At 34.0% G+C, this 18,187-nt stretch overlaps 2 protein-coding genes across 9 annotated transcripts in view; both read left to right on the top strand.

The window, feature by feature from the left end:
- LOC114803847 (cytochrome P450 4d8-like) overlaps nucleotides 1-18,187 on the top strand; it is a 38,557-nt gene that overhangs the window by 17,042 nt on the left and 3,328 nt on the right. The window contains exon 4 of one of the 8 annotated variants that reach the window (XR_008470854.1): nucleotides 3,677-7,563. The exons of the other annotated variants lie outside the window; for them this stretch is intronic. The gene's annotated coding sequence lies outside the window, so the exon portion shown is untranslated. Of the gene's footprint in view, nucleotides 1-3,676; nucleotides 7,564-18,187 lie in introns of those variants that run through there. 8 annotated transcript variants of the gene reach the window in all.
- Nucleotides 9,286-10,160, top strand: LOC105211128 (uncharacterized). Its single transcript, XM_011182427.3, has 2 exons — nucleotides 9,286-9,436; nucleotides 9,518-10,160. The coding sequence occupies exons 1-2, from the start codon at nucleotides 9,293-9,295 to the stop codon at nucleotides 10,082-10,084; spliced, it is 711 nt and encodes a 236-aa protein (XP_011180729.2). The 5' UTR covers nucleotides 9,286-9,292; the 3' UTR covers nucleotides 10,085-10,160.

Below are 18,187 nucleotides of genomic sequence, written 5' to 3'. Positions count from 1 at the left end.
GCCTCACCAATAACGCATATTCTGCTTATTGACGAAGCCATCCCGCCAGAAATGATCCTCATCGATACGTGGGATGAGGCGCTCTTAAAGTCGAGGCCACTGCCTCCGAATTTCGGTAGTAAATTTTAATAATTTTGACTCGTTGTTGGATCTTACTGTAGACAAATGTCAAAAGAGCGTTGAAAAATATGGCGATGTTTGCTGTTTGTCTACTTTTGTAGCGTCACTATTGAAAAAACCCTTTATATAGGGTATATGAACATGATAGAATCTCGGAACTGTTCGTTATACTGCTTAAGCTTTCTAAAAGGCTCCGATATTCATAATATCATAATAAAATGTAATGGAGATTCAAAAAAGTTAATAAAATGCTCTTGTAATAATTTCATAAAACAGAATAGAAATATAGAAGTTCCTTGAATAAATAGTTATATACTCCTATATACATAAGAGGGAATTGGTCTTTGTATGTTTTTTTTTAGCTCTGCTCTCTTGTGAGAAATTTTACTTGAACAAAACATCCAGTAGAATTCCATAAAAGGTACTTAAATGATTCAATCTCTTTTTATTATATTATATCTTGCTTTCAATACTTCAGTTTATTGGATTTCTTATTATTGTCTGTTGGATTCACTATATTATATTATAACATTGGATATTACTGCCATGATCTATCGTAAAATTCCCAGAGCTCCTGGAGTTAACAAACTATGAACTATATTTCTATCACTAAATAATAAAATATAAATGGGGCTTTACATAAAAAAAAGATTGTTAATTTAAATGCTTCTTAAGTAATGTACTGCTTGCTTACTCTTTAAAATTGAACTCCGCTTCAGAAACTAAATATAGTTACTCTTTAAAACAATTTTGTGTGAACTTAGAAAATTTCTTAACACAATATCTTGTTGTTGTAGTACATCCAATCTTTGATCCCTTCGCGATTTGCTGCTTTTCCTCCATCCACAACCAATTAAGTATGGACTGCACACATCATATAATAGAGGTTAGGTATTGTACATACATACATATGTACGTATGTTTGCTTATATCTATATCTATATTTATGTACTATACAGTCGTGTGAGCAAATGTTGATTACCCACTATTCTATGAATGCATTGAGTTTTGTTTTATTGTCCATGCGGGAACATAACGGCGATTCCATTACTTCGCTTGATTTAATTTGATGAGAGAATTGGGTACTCGTATTCGATTGCATTGTAAAGCATTGCGAAAGCAAACGGCCGCATGCCATGTAGGAAATTTGTATGAAAACGAAAGTATTGATGATTGGGAGAATTCCAAAGGATTTTTTTGCTTGTTAAGGATACTCAAATAATTTTTTGGAGACCATATATGTTTATAAGAAAGGATTTATACAGAAACTCTGTCTTTTGATACACAAGAGAAGGTGAATTTTTTCTGAATCTTGTAATTTTATATGACTTAGACAAAAAGTGTTTATTTCCCACAACTAAAATCATCTCTGTTAATATAAAATAATATATACAACTCGAATCACCATAATCCACAAAAGAACTTCGAGTTAGAGAGACATCGAGTTATAGAATTTCCATTAAAACTTATATTTTCCAAAAAGTTCTAAAATATAGATTTTACACAGTTTTATTTATTTATTTCGCTTATCGTGTGTACATAAAATTTTATAAAATGTATTCTGTAATTTTGTTCGTTGGAGTTTGCTATTGTTAGGCTATTGAAGTCTGTATTCCATGCCTGTGTTACATGATTTATGCAATCCATAAGTAAGATATCATATTTTTTGTTAGCCTCCATACGATATAGACGGAAAATACTCGATAGTAAAATTTTAAATTTTGAATTATCCCTTGGTCGAAAAGTTCGAATTATGGAAGGTAATTTGTATATAATTTGATTTTTAAACGCTATTGCCAATTCAAAACTTCGAGTTATAGCGATCTTCAACTTATAGAAGTTCGAGTATGTTAAAAAAAGTTTGTTCTTCTAAAAACCTTTTTTCGAAAACTCCTAACTGTTGTTTTCTTCAAAATTATTTCCATGAGTCGCCAGCTCATATTTTTCCTACTAGGTATCCCACACACATCTCTAAACTACTAAAATTGCTATTATTATTTTCTCTCTAACCTAATACAATGTAGCTCTTGATATTATTATTGTATTATTTGTGGATTGGCGCGTTCAGCAAGTAGGTAGTGTGGGACAAAGTCTTAAACGCGACGTTGTTAGGAAGTCTTGTACTTATGCTTTAACTTAAGTGTAAAAATAATATTTAAAATAAACTTTCGGCAGTAATTTTGCATTAAACCTTTAATAAGAAATAAATTTTTTTTTTTGTAATTATTACAAATTCTCACTTTCTCTGCGCACTACTTCGTTTTTGCAGAAAATTAGATTAAATGTTACATTATTTGTAAATGACCCCAACAACAAAAAATTACATTAAAAAAGTATTTCCTTACAAAAAAAAAATAATAATAATAAGAAAGGAAAGAGAGTAAAGAAACTAACATAAATACAATTACACGCGAATATGGGGGGTGAAACATTCGCAGTTAGAAAGTGAATGGTCGGGGTGGAGATGGGGGCGGCAAAATTAATTTCCTACTGCAATATTTTGATACATTTTGATTGCGAGAACAGGGTGTACTAAGAGTTCACTGCGCCAACATTTTTATTTGTCGCTACTTTTCTCATGTTGTTCTTGTAATTTTTCAAACTTTTTTGTTGCGACAATTTCATTATGCGACGCTTAATTTCGCCTCGCCTGCTCACTGCGAAACTTTCCGACTTGAACTTGCACTTCCCTGCTCATTTGGTCGATAATGATGTTGTTATTGTTATTATTATTATTACTTTTTTAACTTTTCGTTTTCTTGTTTACATTTTTCTTGTATTTGTTTTTGTATTTTTTGTATTTTCTATTTTGTTTTCAATAAATTTGTACTCATTGTAATGATTGTTGTTGTGTTCTTTCGTTTTCTGTTAACTTTTTGGTGATTTTCGACGGCGACAAATTCACCAATGCATTTGTTGTTGTTGCTTAAATATTTAATATTCGTAAATGTTTTTGTGAGCTCGTTTCTCGGTCAGAACTCCAGCAGAGTGATACATTTCATAGAAACGTCAATTACTAAGGCGTGAGGTTATTTTTCTATACATTGTTTTGCTTTTATTTTTGTAAATTAATGTTTTTGTTTTTTTTTAGGCCATTCCATTGCAGTTTTCGTAGAAAAAAGAAATTTTTAATTCATAATACAATTGTATAACGGTATGTGCCTTATAAAGGTGTTGAAGTGCCCCCATGATTTTAAGCTCCTTTTATTATATTTTGTTACTGTAATTCTCTGCTTTCGTATTTTACTGTTACCCATGCAATATCTCTATAAGTATATATTTAGATGTATTATGTAATAACTAGGTGTTAACTCCCCGAGTGTTGCCTAAGCGTTGTGGCGTCCGTTGAAAACTCATTAAAACTTTTTTTACAGCCCATTTAAAAGCAATTTGTAAATTGTGAAACTTCCACTGACCGGGCATAAATACAAAAAAAAAAAAATAATTTCATTTGCAATATTGTTGAGTTTTAATAATTGTTTTCTGTTTCTCTCTATGTATGTACATATATATTCTATTTTTTGCATTTTATATTATCCTTGCTGGCTTCGAAAAGTTTCACATCATTTATGTGATAGATGAAGTCGCGTAACTCGCAGAAAGTTTACTTGACTATAAAATATTATCATGAAGTGGCGGGCAAAATAAATAGTTACGACCATACATATGAAGTCGTGGGAGTCGATGGCAAAAATCAGATGAACTATGAATGGAGAGGTTGAGGAAGGCTCTATTGAGCAGTGAGCAAAGTAAAGTGAGTAATAATGTAATAATTATTTTACTCGCCATTATCTCGGTGGTATATATATTTATGATTCTAAAATCTACGAGTATATGTCTATATATCATATCATAGTCTCCACAGATTATATATCCTTTCATGTTGGAAAATATACTTTACTTTCGAGGGCGAAGATTTCTTCCTTGTGTCCAAAATTCTTATCAAGGGTTGGTACTAAAATTGGATCTGCCAAAAATTGGCCAAGAAGAATTTTCTGAAATGTGCGCTCACTTAATTGTTGTTGCTCTTATTGTAAAGAACACACAAATCTGTTAAGTACTACCATTGCCATTATCTAACTCGAGATTCAGAAAACGTGTTTATTGGTCAAGGTTCAATCTTAGAGAAGGAGGATCGCATTTCAGTTAGCTCTTCTCGTCTTAGGTCATTGCTTTGATAATCTACCAAACCAACTTGAGCACGTTCACAACCCGATTAGCTGTTCCCCATACATATCGGGAACCTATCTCTATTGGTTGGTTGGTTGAAAAGGGAGGCGAAGAGAGCCTGCTCGCAAGCGGCCGCACTTAGGCCCATTGTGCTCTCCAAAGGTACCCTGATAAGCGACACCTGAACAACTCGGTCGATTTAACGAAGCTTCTGAGTTTATTTCATCCCTGCTGCCCAATTTCTCTCAGATTAGAGTAATGGGAGCCATGGAAGGTATCTCTTCTTAACCGACAGAAGGCCGGGTATTCGCAGAGATAATGCTCGAGTGTCTCGTTAACTTCCGCGCACGCTCTGCCGATTCTACTAGTCTCTCAAGTCTCTGCAGGTGGCCTCTTAGAGGTATCTCTGTTAATAATGCCATTCCTTTCCATGACCTACTTTGTAGTACAACTGTATTGTTGTTAGAAATCTATCAAGGAAACCTCTCAAGAATCTGTTGTTCAGCAACATAATTTTAGAGCTCTATAATCATTTCTTTTAAATAAAATCGAGGAATTTTGGTACGACAATTTTATGAGTTTATTTCATCCCTGCTGCCCAATTTCTCTCAGATTAGAGTAATGGGAGCCATGGAAGGAATCTCTTCTTAACCGACAGAAGGCCGGGTATTCGCAGAGATAATGCTCGAGTGTCTCGTTAACTTCCGCGCACGCTCTGCCGATTCTACTAGTCTCTCAAGTCTCTGCAGGTGGCCTCTTAGAGGTATCTCTGTTAATAATGCCATTCCTTTCCATGACCTACTTTGTAGTACAACTGTATTGTTGTAAGTCCAAAATAGATGTAATTGTTGTTAGAAATCTATCAATGAAACCTCTCAAGAATCTATTGTTCAGCAACATAATTTTAGAGCTCTATAAGCATTTCTTTTAAATACAATCCAGCAATTTTGGTACGACAGTTGTTGTGACCCGCTTCATACTCAAAATATCATCCATATTGCAAGTCCATCCACAAAACATGTTGAGAGGGTATGTTTTATATCACTAACAACAACTTGACAATTTTTTTCATACAATTTTCTCATATTTGCGGTTTTTGAGGCTTTTAAGACAGTTATATATAATATATTTCTCAAGACCTCGATTGAATTATATATTTTTTTAAATTTAATTTTATGTAGTTTCATATAAATCCACTATAAGGAAGAAGTTTCCAGTTAAGTAAGTTTGAATGTTTTTAAGTACTTGGAAAGTAATCATCATTACAATAGCGAAGCTTAACTTTTCCGCGGCCACTCAAACCGCAATTTGTTTTATAACAAAATTCACGAAAACAAACAAACAAACATATAACGTTAAGTATACCGTTATAATACATACGAGTATATATAATATATATATCCTATATATACACTTATAGTCCACACATAGCAGTCGTGCTGGCATAAAACACTTGGGCAGTAAATTTTTATATCGAAACCAATCAAAGGCTTATTGCTCCCACATTCATCTTTGACAGTCGCACTTCAGTGCAGCCAACATAGCTACATACTACCACATATAATGAAATATTACCAACACACACACACACAAAAGCGAGAGAAGAAAAGAAACTCGAAGCACAGCGAAATTATTGCCCACAGTTAATCTTCTGACAACAGCAAAAGACGAATCAACGAAGCAAACGCAGTAAGCGAGCCTTAAGCCTCAAGTACCGCCTGGCGGTCATTTATTGTGCAACTACAACAACAAATAACACAGAAAATAGTTATAGTAATGTTCGCACATTATCACAAAAGTTGCAACGTGACATACGCTGTCTGGGGTTGGAAGAGAGGTGAAGCGCAGGAGTATATCCACTGCCCTCCTAGTGGAGTAAAATGAGACGTTTCGTAATATCCTGACCCAGCACACACATACACTCATCGTTGAGCTCCTTTAGTTTAAGGTTCCACAACAACATTGAAACGCTCAGGTTTATTGCTGTTATTGTTGTTGTTGTTGTGATTTTTTATTGTTTATTTGTGCTTGCGCTGTTGGCAAATGTATTTCTGTTTCCGACTTTTAATTTATGTTTCAATTCCAATTAGCTAAGAAAGCGCATTTTCTCTATGGCATGCCGTTTCTGCGACCATCAACGAACGAGCGAACGTTGAAAATTAGTTCGATGCAATGGCGCGCGAATGCTAGAGGTGCAAGTGACGAAGATAAAGAATCGTCGTTGGGTGGGAAAAAGGTAGTGCAGGCATTTAGGCGAGTGCAATGGCATATAGTGGTCTCGTAGGGAAATTACCAATGAGGAACTCGAACTTTTTCAGTTAAAAGTGGATGCGCCAAAATGTAGGCAACAATTTTCTAAGTAGTTCTTTGTAGACTGAATTAATTTCATACGCTCTCGAGAGTATTTCTCAATTTTAGACATGAATAAGTGGTTCGATGACTTCTTTTGAATTTTTATTAGAGAAAATGTCATCTTCAAGAGACCTATGACTTTAATGGGTTAAAAAGTGAATATCCCTATGTCTCTCTTACTCTCCATGTAGATAACAAATAAAGCTATGATATATGATAAATTCAACCTTTTCTTTTTCAATAACATCTCTTTCTTATTCTCTTCCACAAAATGTTCAGATTTTTCCTACTAGGTATACACCATATAACGGTCGTAAAGTAGGACTTCAATGTCTTGTGTATAATTGACTTTTCTACTTTTGTTCATTTCACACACTAAACGTCATTTGTAATTGGATACAATAACATTAAGAAAAGAACAATAGAAATGTAGCAATAAGGCAGACGATAACAAAGTGGCCACGGCAATCAGGACTTAAGCTTGATTGTACATTTTTATAGACACATAATATGTATTTGTATATAATTATGAGAACTGGTGATGATTAGCAATTATAGTAGACAGGTCGTGGAATATATAGTAGAGAAAGCTTTTTTCTTCACTACTCAGAAAAGGAGAGAATTAAAATTATTATTAATTGGAAACACTATCGAAAGCTAAATATTTGTTCAAGTGATTAAGAAAAAAGTCTGCTGTAGTGTCTTAAAGTCCTAGTAGAAGACAGTTAGATTATGCGTCAATGCTTGCTCCTCTATAAAAAATTTCTAAGTTTATTGAGAAATATTTACTAGATTCAAGATAACTTATACCAAGCTGACCTATGCAGTCCTATGCTGTCTTTCTTTGGTCTAGGATTACAATTTTATTATTTTATATAATTTATTTCTCCTTGAACATATTAAGTACCTTATTTTCCTTATTTTTAAGGACGGCTTTAAGTGTCTATAAAAGAAAAGTGCAAGAAGAAGATATCTTATATTATACCAAATGAGGCATATCTAACATGAATATGGCTTCCAAAAATTGTTAAAACTAATCCGAGACCATTACAAATTTCCAGAAAACCTCATAAATCAGACTGGGAGTCCCTAAGATTCCAATTACAATAATAAATGTTTTAAAATTTTCTCGTGTCTTTAATTTAATAATTTATAAGGCATAGGGAAGGTATTTCCACCAATATTAAAATCTTTTTTGTAATACTAGTCGAACATTGGCAGGCCCAGACAAACTTCCGAGCGTAATTTTGCCATGACAAAGCTTCTAATATCATCTATTAGTCATTAGGAATAAAATATAATAACATAAATAATAATAAAACTTATGAGTCCCTGAATTTGTTTAAATTTATCAAGACACACCATACGAGGTGTGTTCAAAAAATAACGGGAATTTTCGTTTTTTGAAGTAAATATTTATTCATCGTCTAGATTAATAATTTCGTATTCAAAGTAGTCCCAATTATATTATGCACTTATGCCAGCGTTTCTTCCAATCGTCGAAACATTTCTTAAACTCGGTGTTTTGGATAATCTTTAGCTCTTTCAGCGATTTCTCGTACGCTCTTTAAGGTTCACTTTATTTTTGGAACTAGGATAAGTCACACGGTTCCATGTCTAACAAATGACTGGACAATTGGAAATTTTAAAATTCCTGTTATTTTTTAACGCACCTCATAAATGGGAGGAATATCTCTGCCCTATAATCTAACTGAGGTGACTTATTTGTAAGTAATATTTTGACATGTTTATTGGTTAAGTTTCAAAGGTTCTGTAATTAAGATATGTACACTACATAGATTTTTATAAAGGTCGAAAATTATTTAAGAATAAGATTTAGGGAGCCTTTGATTAAAAAATGTTAAAAAAAGGTTCTTAAAAATTTTTATTAGTCTTAAGCTTGTAGCTTTCTTCCTTTAGAATTTTAATTATTAACGAGCAATCAATCGATGATCATACATAGAAGTACAATTCAGATCCGGTAATCGAGAATACGCTAATTTATCGAAAGCAAGATATTGTCCCTTATTTATTTTTGCCATGTTTACAATGTTTGTTGTGTTAATGGCGTCATATTATTTTTGAACTCTTTAAACAATAACGTGTTTTACACACCTGCTGTGTTTATAATACCTTAACACCCGTATTTATCTTTGTACTTTTTAAGCAAGTCATACACTCTTTATTAAGTACTATATATTTACTTATCTAATAAAAGAATTATACCTAATGGTATATTTATCATTTGGGTGCGTATTATTAAAACTCATATACGATACTACTATAAATATTTTGACTATGAAGTGTTCAGACATATAATTAATAATTGATTAGTCACTCAGTAACTTACCAGTTTCTTAAAAAAGGAATTTTAGGATTACACATATAAAAGAATCAGAAAATCCACGATGAATAGTCCTTTTTTTTTACTAAAAAAGGCTTATAAAAATATTTTGTCTTTTTGCGATAATTTTTGTGGAATGGAAAATTTCTCTTATACCAAGAATACTCAACCGTAGTTAAGCACGAAAACGTTAACGGATTTTCGATTTTGCGATATCACAATTTTCTTCATTAAGCTCAATATTATCGTTCGATCAAAACGAGCGATAACAGTAACCGTTATCAGTTTATAGTTAATCCAACAATTATGCTTTCGTGTGTTGCCTTTAACAATATAAAGCATAGAGCGAGCAAATATTTTCAATCACAACAGTATTTACCAACCAAAGCGATCACAATGAAGTTAGCTGTGCTTGCAGTCGTCTTTACGCTATGCCTAGCATTCGTCGCGGTGAGTACCTCGACATTAACTTGCTTGACTTAGTTTACTAGTCTTCAATATCTTCAAATATTGTTATCCTCTCTTCCTCAGGCCGATATCGATTACTCCATCGAGGATAATGAAATAGCGGAGTTCGCACCTTTGGGTATCGCCGATGAACTTGGCGATGCGGATACATTCAGTGTCTTCGGCATCTTATGGTTCGCCATTACGGGCAGTTTACGTACGCTCAAAGGTGTCAATTGCACCGTACGCCGTGTGATGAGCATACGCAGTGAAGCCGTTAATTTCCTGAATGCTTTCAAGGGTTGTAATAGTGGCGCTTTGAAGGACCTCAACGCTTTGATCAATCAAGTGCAGACTGTGGTGAACACCTGCAATGATATTATCAATTTGAACAGCAATGTTTGCAACAATGGTGCGCTCGATGATCAGGCTGATGCCAAGAAGAATACTTCATTCTCGTGTTTCTTCAAGTTGTTGGGTAAAATGCTGTCGCTGAAGAATCAAGTTGGCAAGACAATCACCTTGTCGAAGAAGTTGTCATCCACACCGGGCACCTATGGCACATGCAATATGTCTGCAGTAACCGATTTGGTGTCGGTGTTCACACAATTCCCGACTTACGTGAAGACTTGCTCGAAGTTGAGGAGTTAAATTAGTGGATTTCTTGTTCGCTGTAAATTTTGATATTGCGATGAATAAATAGAAATCGCATTGCGATGCATATGAATTTTATTGTTTTGAATATAATGGGGCTTTTTCGCAAAGGTGGGTTCACTGTGTGGAAAAGTGGTGTACAGCGACCCTTCTTATAGAATTGGTTGATAAATGTGAATAAGACTTATTTTACGAAAAACATTTCGTGGCGGTATTCAATATTATTTTCCAAAATTTTTTGAGATCTCAGCTCAGATCTTGCAAGTTCCAGACTTCAATTTGAAGGTCTTATCCTAGCTTCTGTAAATTTGTTTATTTCTTATTCTTTAAATTCTACATAAATTCATAAAATCACCCAAACAAAGTAATTTTAATATGAACTCGACTCAATTTGTGGATACAACACAGGGGTGAAGAAGCTTATGAAATACCGTAATTGCCAGAAGCATACATACATAAATACATTTATGTTTTTACCTACCCATTATCGTATATTTCAGGGCAAACGCTTTGAGTTACCAAATAACAATCATAATTTTCGGCAACAACGGAAACGGAAATAAAATCAAGCACAAATGCAATAATACAATTTTATGACATTTCACAAATGCCATTTACTATACATAAATGTGCCTTTACGTACACTTCCACGTACATTTAGGCACATCTGTACTACTTCTTCAGGTATACAAACATATATTTAAATAGTTTTGTGTGGCCAGCAGGAAAATTGTTCATAAATGCAAGAGTTTTTAATATGAATGCGCCAAAAGGTAGGCAACAATTTTAGAACGCATATAATTCAAGCTGAAACTTGTTATAAAGTGTATAGTTTGGGGAGCTTGGAGATAAATATTATCAGTTCTATAGTAAATAATTTAAAAATTATAAATTCTCCGTAAGTTAAAAAATATATATCTTCATATTCACTAGAGAGCTTGGACCAGTATAACTTCACTATTTTTTCCTGCAGGGTCTGTCAGCTGCCAATGAGCTTTGGTGAGATAGCATAAAGTCCATGGAATTTATATATATAAGCACATTTGAAAGAATCAACGTACAATCTATAGACACACATATTGAAGCTCATAAGTCATAAACAAAAGTACATTCATAGATAATAATATAGTTGAATATGTGGACTCGTATGTAATTCATATGAATGCAATTTATATAGACACTATAATAAATTATATGAATACAGGGTGAGTTAGTAGGTGTAGTAAAAATTGTTATAAAGATAGAAATTTTAAGTTTTTTCCGCTGATTAAAATTGCCTACATTTTGGCGATCGAGATAATTTTACAAATATTTTTTATAACTTGTGGAAAATCGTAAATTCTTGAAATGATGATTTTAATTTCACAGATGGTAAGGCAGATGTCTATATATTTCTAAGGTGTATCTCTCATCTAAGCTGTTATCTGATCCAAATAATTTTTCCTGAGAACAAGACTTAATAAACTTCTTTCTAATTTCCTGACAAAATAGGTACCTTTATTGACTGCATAAAATTTTGACACACCCCGTATGTCTAAGACCATAAGCATTTGTGTTCTGCCTTTAAGGAATCGACAGGTGCCCGTAAATGTAGTGACAATAAAACGAGCTGACGAGCAGAGCCAAACAAACGAGGACACAAACACAAGTGCATATAAAGACCATTTCTGGTGAAATATCAAAGGTGAACTAGAGAACGACTGCTTTGGGGGGGGTGCAATGGGCATCAAAATGATTTACTGACGAGCGCAGAACAATTGTAAATTGCCATAATTTCATTATTACATTTATGTTTGGTATACGCAGGCATATATACAAAACCATACATACATTTGTATGGACGAAATACAATTTAGTGAGGGAGCTGAAAAAATTACCGTTAGATGCTAGTGAAAAATTCATACAAACACACAAAAAGTAAGGTTGTATTAAGTTCGAGTGGATTTGAGGAATTCAGAACGGGCTCTCGACCTCAAATTCGACTAGGAGGAACTGGCTACTCGTACTTTCTGCAAGTTTTGGCGATTATCCGTTGAAAGTTCAAAATCGAATTATAAATTTGTATACTACTTCACTAACAGTTCGTTATTAAATCTTATGGTCGGACATAAAAGTGTATTCACATTTCTTAAGATCAAGTTAAAGATCTAGTGTTTATGAAATGTCAACTGAAGAGTTCGATGACTGACTGTCAGATAACTGCTGTCAAGTGGTTGTCAGATTGGTAATATCAAGTGGACGTCAGTTGTCAATTGGATGACTGACAGTTGACCCCTATCAAAAAGTAGTCAGACGACTGTCAGTTGGAAGTCGGATGTTAGTTCGATGACTGTCAAATGGATGTCAGAATTCTATCAGTTGAAGTATCAACCATATAGTATATGATATCAGATGGCTATTGTCAGATACTGATATACTGTTATCAGAGACTTTAGTAAGTTTCAAATCCAACTAAGATTTTTATCTCATTTTGAGTTTAAAATCCCCACACCTAAAATAGATGATGATAATGCACTCATTTTGGTTTAATGTACGATCATATGATGAAACCGTTGAAACAGCTTCGTCTGGGATGACGATACTTGTATGTAGACCTGAAAATACTCTGGTATGAAATGTTGAACTCGGGTATAAAATTACAAAAAATAGCCTGCTTGCTACTAACGAAAAATTATTCGCACTAACAACAACACTACAAACAACAACTGTGATAAAAAGCTCTAACAAGTCAACCGCCGCCCACATGTGGAACAGCACACACAACGGCACAGGCTCATCAACGAATTTTGTGTCTGATTGTTCACAATGAATTTGGGCAATCGTCATGGTCGCTTTGATGCGCTCAGCTTGTATTTTTTATCATTGCAGGTCGTTGGTCCTGCTATTTGATTGTCCTTTGTCGCTGCGACTTTTCAACTGATTGCCATTTCAGTCGTCATGAGTCCTTAATAGCTAACGAATGCAGGGTGTGTGTGGGGAGAGCGATGCGAGGCGGTGAAAAGGTGGTCAATTGGTTGGCTTGTGAATTGGAGAATGAGGAATGCAATAAACGAAACTCACAGTTAACTTATTTATGTTTTACGAATTTTCCCTCAATAACTCGATAGATAACTCAATTGTAGGCACATTTACGAATTGTCGCAGTGATTGAGTGAATCGGAGGGTGTGTTTGTAATAGAGGATATATATCTGTGTATAATCTGCAGGTGTCCATTCAACTTGTCTTCTTGAAGTCCTTTGCTAGACAACTGCGTCCAACTGCGCTTCGCTGACGAGAAACAACAACAACAATAACAACTACTAGCCAAGTCTCAACAGTGGCTAACAAAAATATAACAACAATAACAACAAACTTTGTCTAACTAAATGATAAGCAGCATAATATGTACTTCAAACAGTTTACAAGCACCACCATCGTTGCATGCAACAAAATGTGGCAAGTACAGCACACACTTGACTGTATGCAGGTTGTTGTTGCAGCAATTATGTACCTGTCTGTTGTTGTTGTTGCACACTCTCACATGCACTTCAACTACACTCTTCGCATGTGTTATGTTGTTGTTATTATTATTGTATTGCTCTATTATTATTGTATTATTGTATTATTGTACAATACCTTTGTGCAATCGAAAAGTTTGCCACTTCTCTCATTCCCGCATTCGTTTTTGCCTCATTGTTGGCTGCGAGCAAATCGAATTGTGAGCACTTTATGACTGTTTGCTTTGTTGTGATTGATATTTGTTGTAGTGTTGGTGTTGTTGCATTTATTTTTCTGCAATTGCACACATTGTTGTTGATTGTTAAGCTGTGTGTGCGTGCTATATGAGATCTTGGTATAAGACTTGAAACTGATTGAACTGCACACGTTGGTGACATGAAGCCGACTTAGTGGGTCTTAGATAAAGTCGGGAAAAAGTAATGAGGGCGTGTGGACACTTACATATATGCTTAGAGAAATAAACATAAGTTAGTAGTAGACTGTGTCATTGATAGTTATCCAGACTCTTTAGAGACCTTTAAATTGGAATAAATCCACCACATAAGGATGGAAATAGTCCCAGTTCAGAGCTCTTTTAAGTTTAGGATAATAAACAAGTTCATTAATTAGCCCTAAGAGGGTCTACGGAACAAACAGAGTTCAATATCGGTCCATAATAAAAAAAACTCTCAGCTATATTCGAGGTATCGCGTGAAAAACGTATAGGTCTCTAATCCTCGCATAATCTATGGATTTGGTAATGACATTGATGTCTTCAATTGTTTGAAATTGACATAAGTCGACTTAAAACCTATATAATATACGTAAAACACTTATTTCGTCGAACTGTGGGAGTCTTTTGATCCATTATTAGTATTCGGATGCCATAAGTCAGACATTGAGATTTATCTTAGTGAAATTCTCTGTAGTCGCGAAGATATGCTTCTTGACCTAGACATCATCAAGATGGCATTTTTCGCCTTGTATTTAAGTAATATGTTTCGTGAAGAAGATCTGGTCACTATTTTCAGAATATATTTATATTATGGACGAAATACGTCTACAATCTGCTGAAAGGGGACGCCAGAGAAACGTCCAGATAATGAGATGATCTCCAATGAAGGTTGATGAAATCAATTAGCCTACTAAAGCCGCGGACAAAGTTCTATAAAGCAAATGGAAATCTACAATTGGTCAGATATACACAATACGTTTGATTTTGGGGCAGATCTAGAAATAGACAGGCAAACATCAAGCAAGAAATGGAGTCGTCTTTATGCCGATATAAGATAATTCAGCAGAAGAATTAAACCGCCATTAAATCCATACCTGGATCATAAAAAAACTTGGTATGTCAGTGAGAAAGGAAATATGAAAATTATTATTAGATAATTTTATAGGACTATCATAAATGAGCTTTAAATTCCAATATAGAATTACTCCAGATTTTAACACCTTGGTAATCGTGTATTAATTTCTAGCTCTGAAAGTATTCTTTAGTGTTAGCAAAGTAAGGCTCAATCCACACCGAATTAGTCAAGACAGTTTTTTTTGTCTGATACGACAACAACCCACAGCTTTATATTTGACAACCCACACCGAACACTGAAAAAATTGTTACAGTGTTCGGATTTAGTTCAAATATGCGCCGTTTCGTTCGATAATCTGTTTCCATCTAGAAGGCTAATTTCATAATACCCCCTCGTAGAAGCCCCCCTTCTTATTAGCGAAGAATTCGGACAGCCACTTTTCATAAGCCTCTTTTGATATCAACTTTACACCACCAAGGGCGTTCGCCATGGACAGGAACAGGTTGTAATTACTTGGCACTATGTCCGGGCTATATGGTGGATGCGATAGAACCTCCCATCCGAGCTCCCGTAACTTCTAACGAGTCATCAATGAAGTGTGTGTCCTGGTGGAACACTACATCCTTCCTGTTGGCCAATTCTGGACGCTCCAGGTCGATCGCCTGCTTCAAGCGGTCCAGTTGTTTGCAGTAGATGGTCGAATTAAGCGTCTGGCGATATGGGAGCAGCTCGTAGTGGATGATTCCCTTCCAATTCTACCAAACACACAGCAAAACCTTCCTGGCTGTCAATCCCGGCTTGGCCACTCTTTGGGACGATTCACCGGCCTTCGACCACGACCATTTTCGCTTGATATTGTCGTATGTGATCCATTTTTCGTCGCCAGATACCATCCACATCCGGTGTGGGTTGAGCCTAAAGTACGAATCTTATATAAGTCGGAAGAATCAAGTGGAAACTTTGTGTTCCGAAACGAAAAAAGCCCTGGACTGCTGTGTCGGACTTATCTAAAATCATCAAAATGTGTAGATTTCAATGAACTATACAAAGAAGGAAGGAAAATATTTTTTGACTCGATTTTGAAGTTGGACTGTGTGTCATTTAAGGTTAACGAAGTTGTTAAAAAGTAAAATGTTTACTTTATTATTAGGTTTGAAATTATAGTCATGCCAAGATAATTCGTATTGACAATCACATATATGTGCATATATATTTTTGTAGATTATACAGTTGAATATTCACATATGTATTTTCGAAGACACTTTATCTGCAACAGTCCGCCGATAAGCAATTAATACGAAAATTGCATTTTTTCCGACAGACAGACTCACGAAGTTACATATCGCTACATATAAATATGCAAATTAAATGAAAAATCTCGTCTGCTCGGAATTTTCATTCAATTTTGTCTACCCTTTTAAATGCATTCATACATATTTGTATTTATGTATATATACAATATATATAGAGGCATATTTGCCTGAACACATGAGAGTAAATTGAAAATTGAAATTATTGCAATTGCTGCAACAACAACAACAGCAAAAGTGTCGGCATGTGCGAAAGCAACAAGTGTCCGTAGATTTGTGATATGTTTTATTTGCTGTTGTTGTTATTGTCGATATCAGCTACGAACGTTGTACGAAAGCGAGATATAAATATTGTTCCACTGTGTTGTTGTTATTGTTGTAGCATGCCGACCGCCCGCTGATAAAAAACTCGCATCGCACCGGACAAATGACCACTTTACGTACATACGTCAACGTAATCACATTACGAGCGCGAAATATGAATTGCAGAGCAATGACAAAAACAACGACGACTTTCAATTATAATAAAAGCAAAAAAACAACAATTAAAACAAATAACTGTAATAAATAAGCGAAAGCAAAAAAAGTAAATTAACAGTAATCTACAACATACAACAACAACAACAACAAAATAAGCTGTAGGCATACAAATTGGAAAAGGGCGCAGTTAACTGTACACCCAGCTCACCGGTTTGCAGACTGCTCCACTCCATCATTCACGCCGTCGGTCCGTCCAACCGTCACTTATATTTGTTTGTGTGTGTATGTATGTAACGAGTCGTTCAGTTATTAGTCGTTAGCTTAGATTTCGTTGCTTTGCCTCTGTAGTGTTGTTGTTGCCTGGTGTTAATTAGATTTCATAATAAAAATGTTGCCTGCAGGCGCCTAGCAATTGGATGACGACGGCCATGAAAAGTGCAGGGCAGCGCTCGTATTTTAATTTCCGTTCGAGCCGGCATAACGGAAATGGGCATAAAAATGCTATTTTGTTTTTCTTCAAGTGTTAAAAGTCGCTTGTTACAAGTGTTGTGTTTTAGTGATTATAAGAATACAATAAAAACTGAAAAAATGGAATAAAAAGTTGAGCGTTTTATTGCTCTATTGCCAGAATCAATGGAGTAGGTTTTTGTTACTAAAGCTGAATTACTTATTAAATTTTAAGTCAAATAGATATAAAATACATATTTTTAATTAAATTTACTAATAAAAAAGTATTATTTTAAATAAATAAATTAAATGATTTTTTTTTTTAATTTTTTTATAAACTAAAATTAATAAAAACGAATATTATAATATTATAAAAAAAATGTGTTAAATAATAAATATTTTTTTAAAATAAAATTTACATAATTTTAAAAAAAATTTTAATGCAATTTTTTTAAATATAATTAATATAATTTTCAAAAATCAAAATTCATTAAAATAAAAATTTTAAAAAATTTCTTACATGTCTGTCTTTTACTGGCTACTACTTACTGTAAATGATTAATTTGTGTTTTTATTTATTACATCTTATTATTTATTATAGATAATTTGCTCGTGCACCAAAGGTAGTAAAAAAGTCATTTACATATGAGCAAAATCGAGAGAAGAATTCTCAATAAGAATAATATGAGTCTTAATTCCGATCAAAAAAAAAAGCGCACCATAATTTATATTAAATATGAACCAAAAGCGTGCCAAATTGTGAGGTTGTGTTAGACGATTCATACATACATATTAAACATACAAACTCTGGGTAAACACTGTGTAACATCATTACCTCGACCTCGATTTAATTTCGAGATTTGCATAATTTCATGTACGATATATTCATTAAATAGTTTTCGGGATCACGAAATTTCGGGATTTTCTAACTTTAATTAATTCTAACATTAATTAAAATATGAGATAAATACAGGAAAACCCGTTTTCGAGATTCCAAAATTTAATTGAAATAATTTAAGATATTTTCTGAAGATATGTAGATCTTACAAAATATTTATAGTTATTGAAAAGTAGT

Source organism: Zeugodacus cucurbitae, chromosome 4 (genome assembly GCF_028554725.1).
Source record: "Zeugodacus cucurbitae isolate PBARC_wt_2022May chromosome 4, idZeuCucr1.2, whole genome shotgun sequence".
Taxonomy (NCBI): domain Eukaryota; kingdom Metazoa; phylum Arthropoda; class Insecta; order Diptera; family Tephritidae; genus Zeugodacus; species Zeugodacus cucurbitae.
The sequence above is the reverse complement of the archived record's forward strand: the minus strand, read 5'-3'. Positions and strand labels throughout refer to the sequence as shown.

Coding starts and splice junctions, on each gene's coding strand:
- LOC105211128 (XM_011182427.3), top strand. CDS start 9,293: ATGCTTTCGTGTGTTGCCTTTAACAATATAAAGCATAGAGCGAGCAAA. Junction 9,437..9,517: donor TATGCCTAGCATTCGTCGCG/GTGAGTACCTCG, acceptor TCTCTTCCTCAG/GCCGATATCGATTACTCCAT.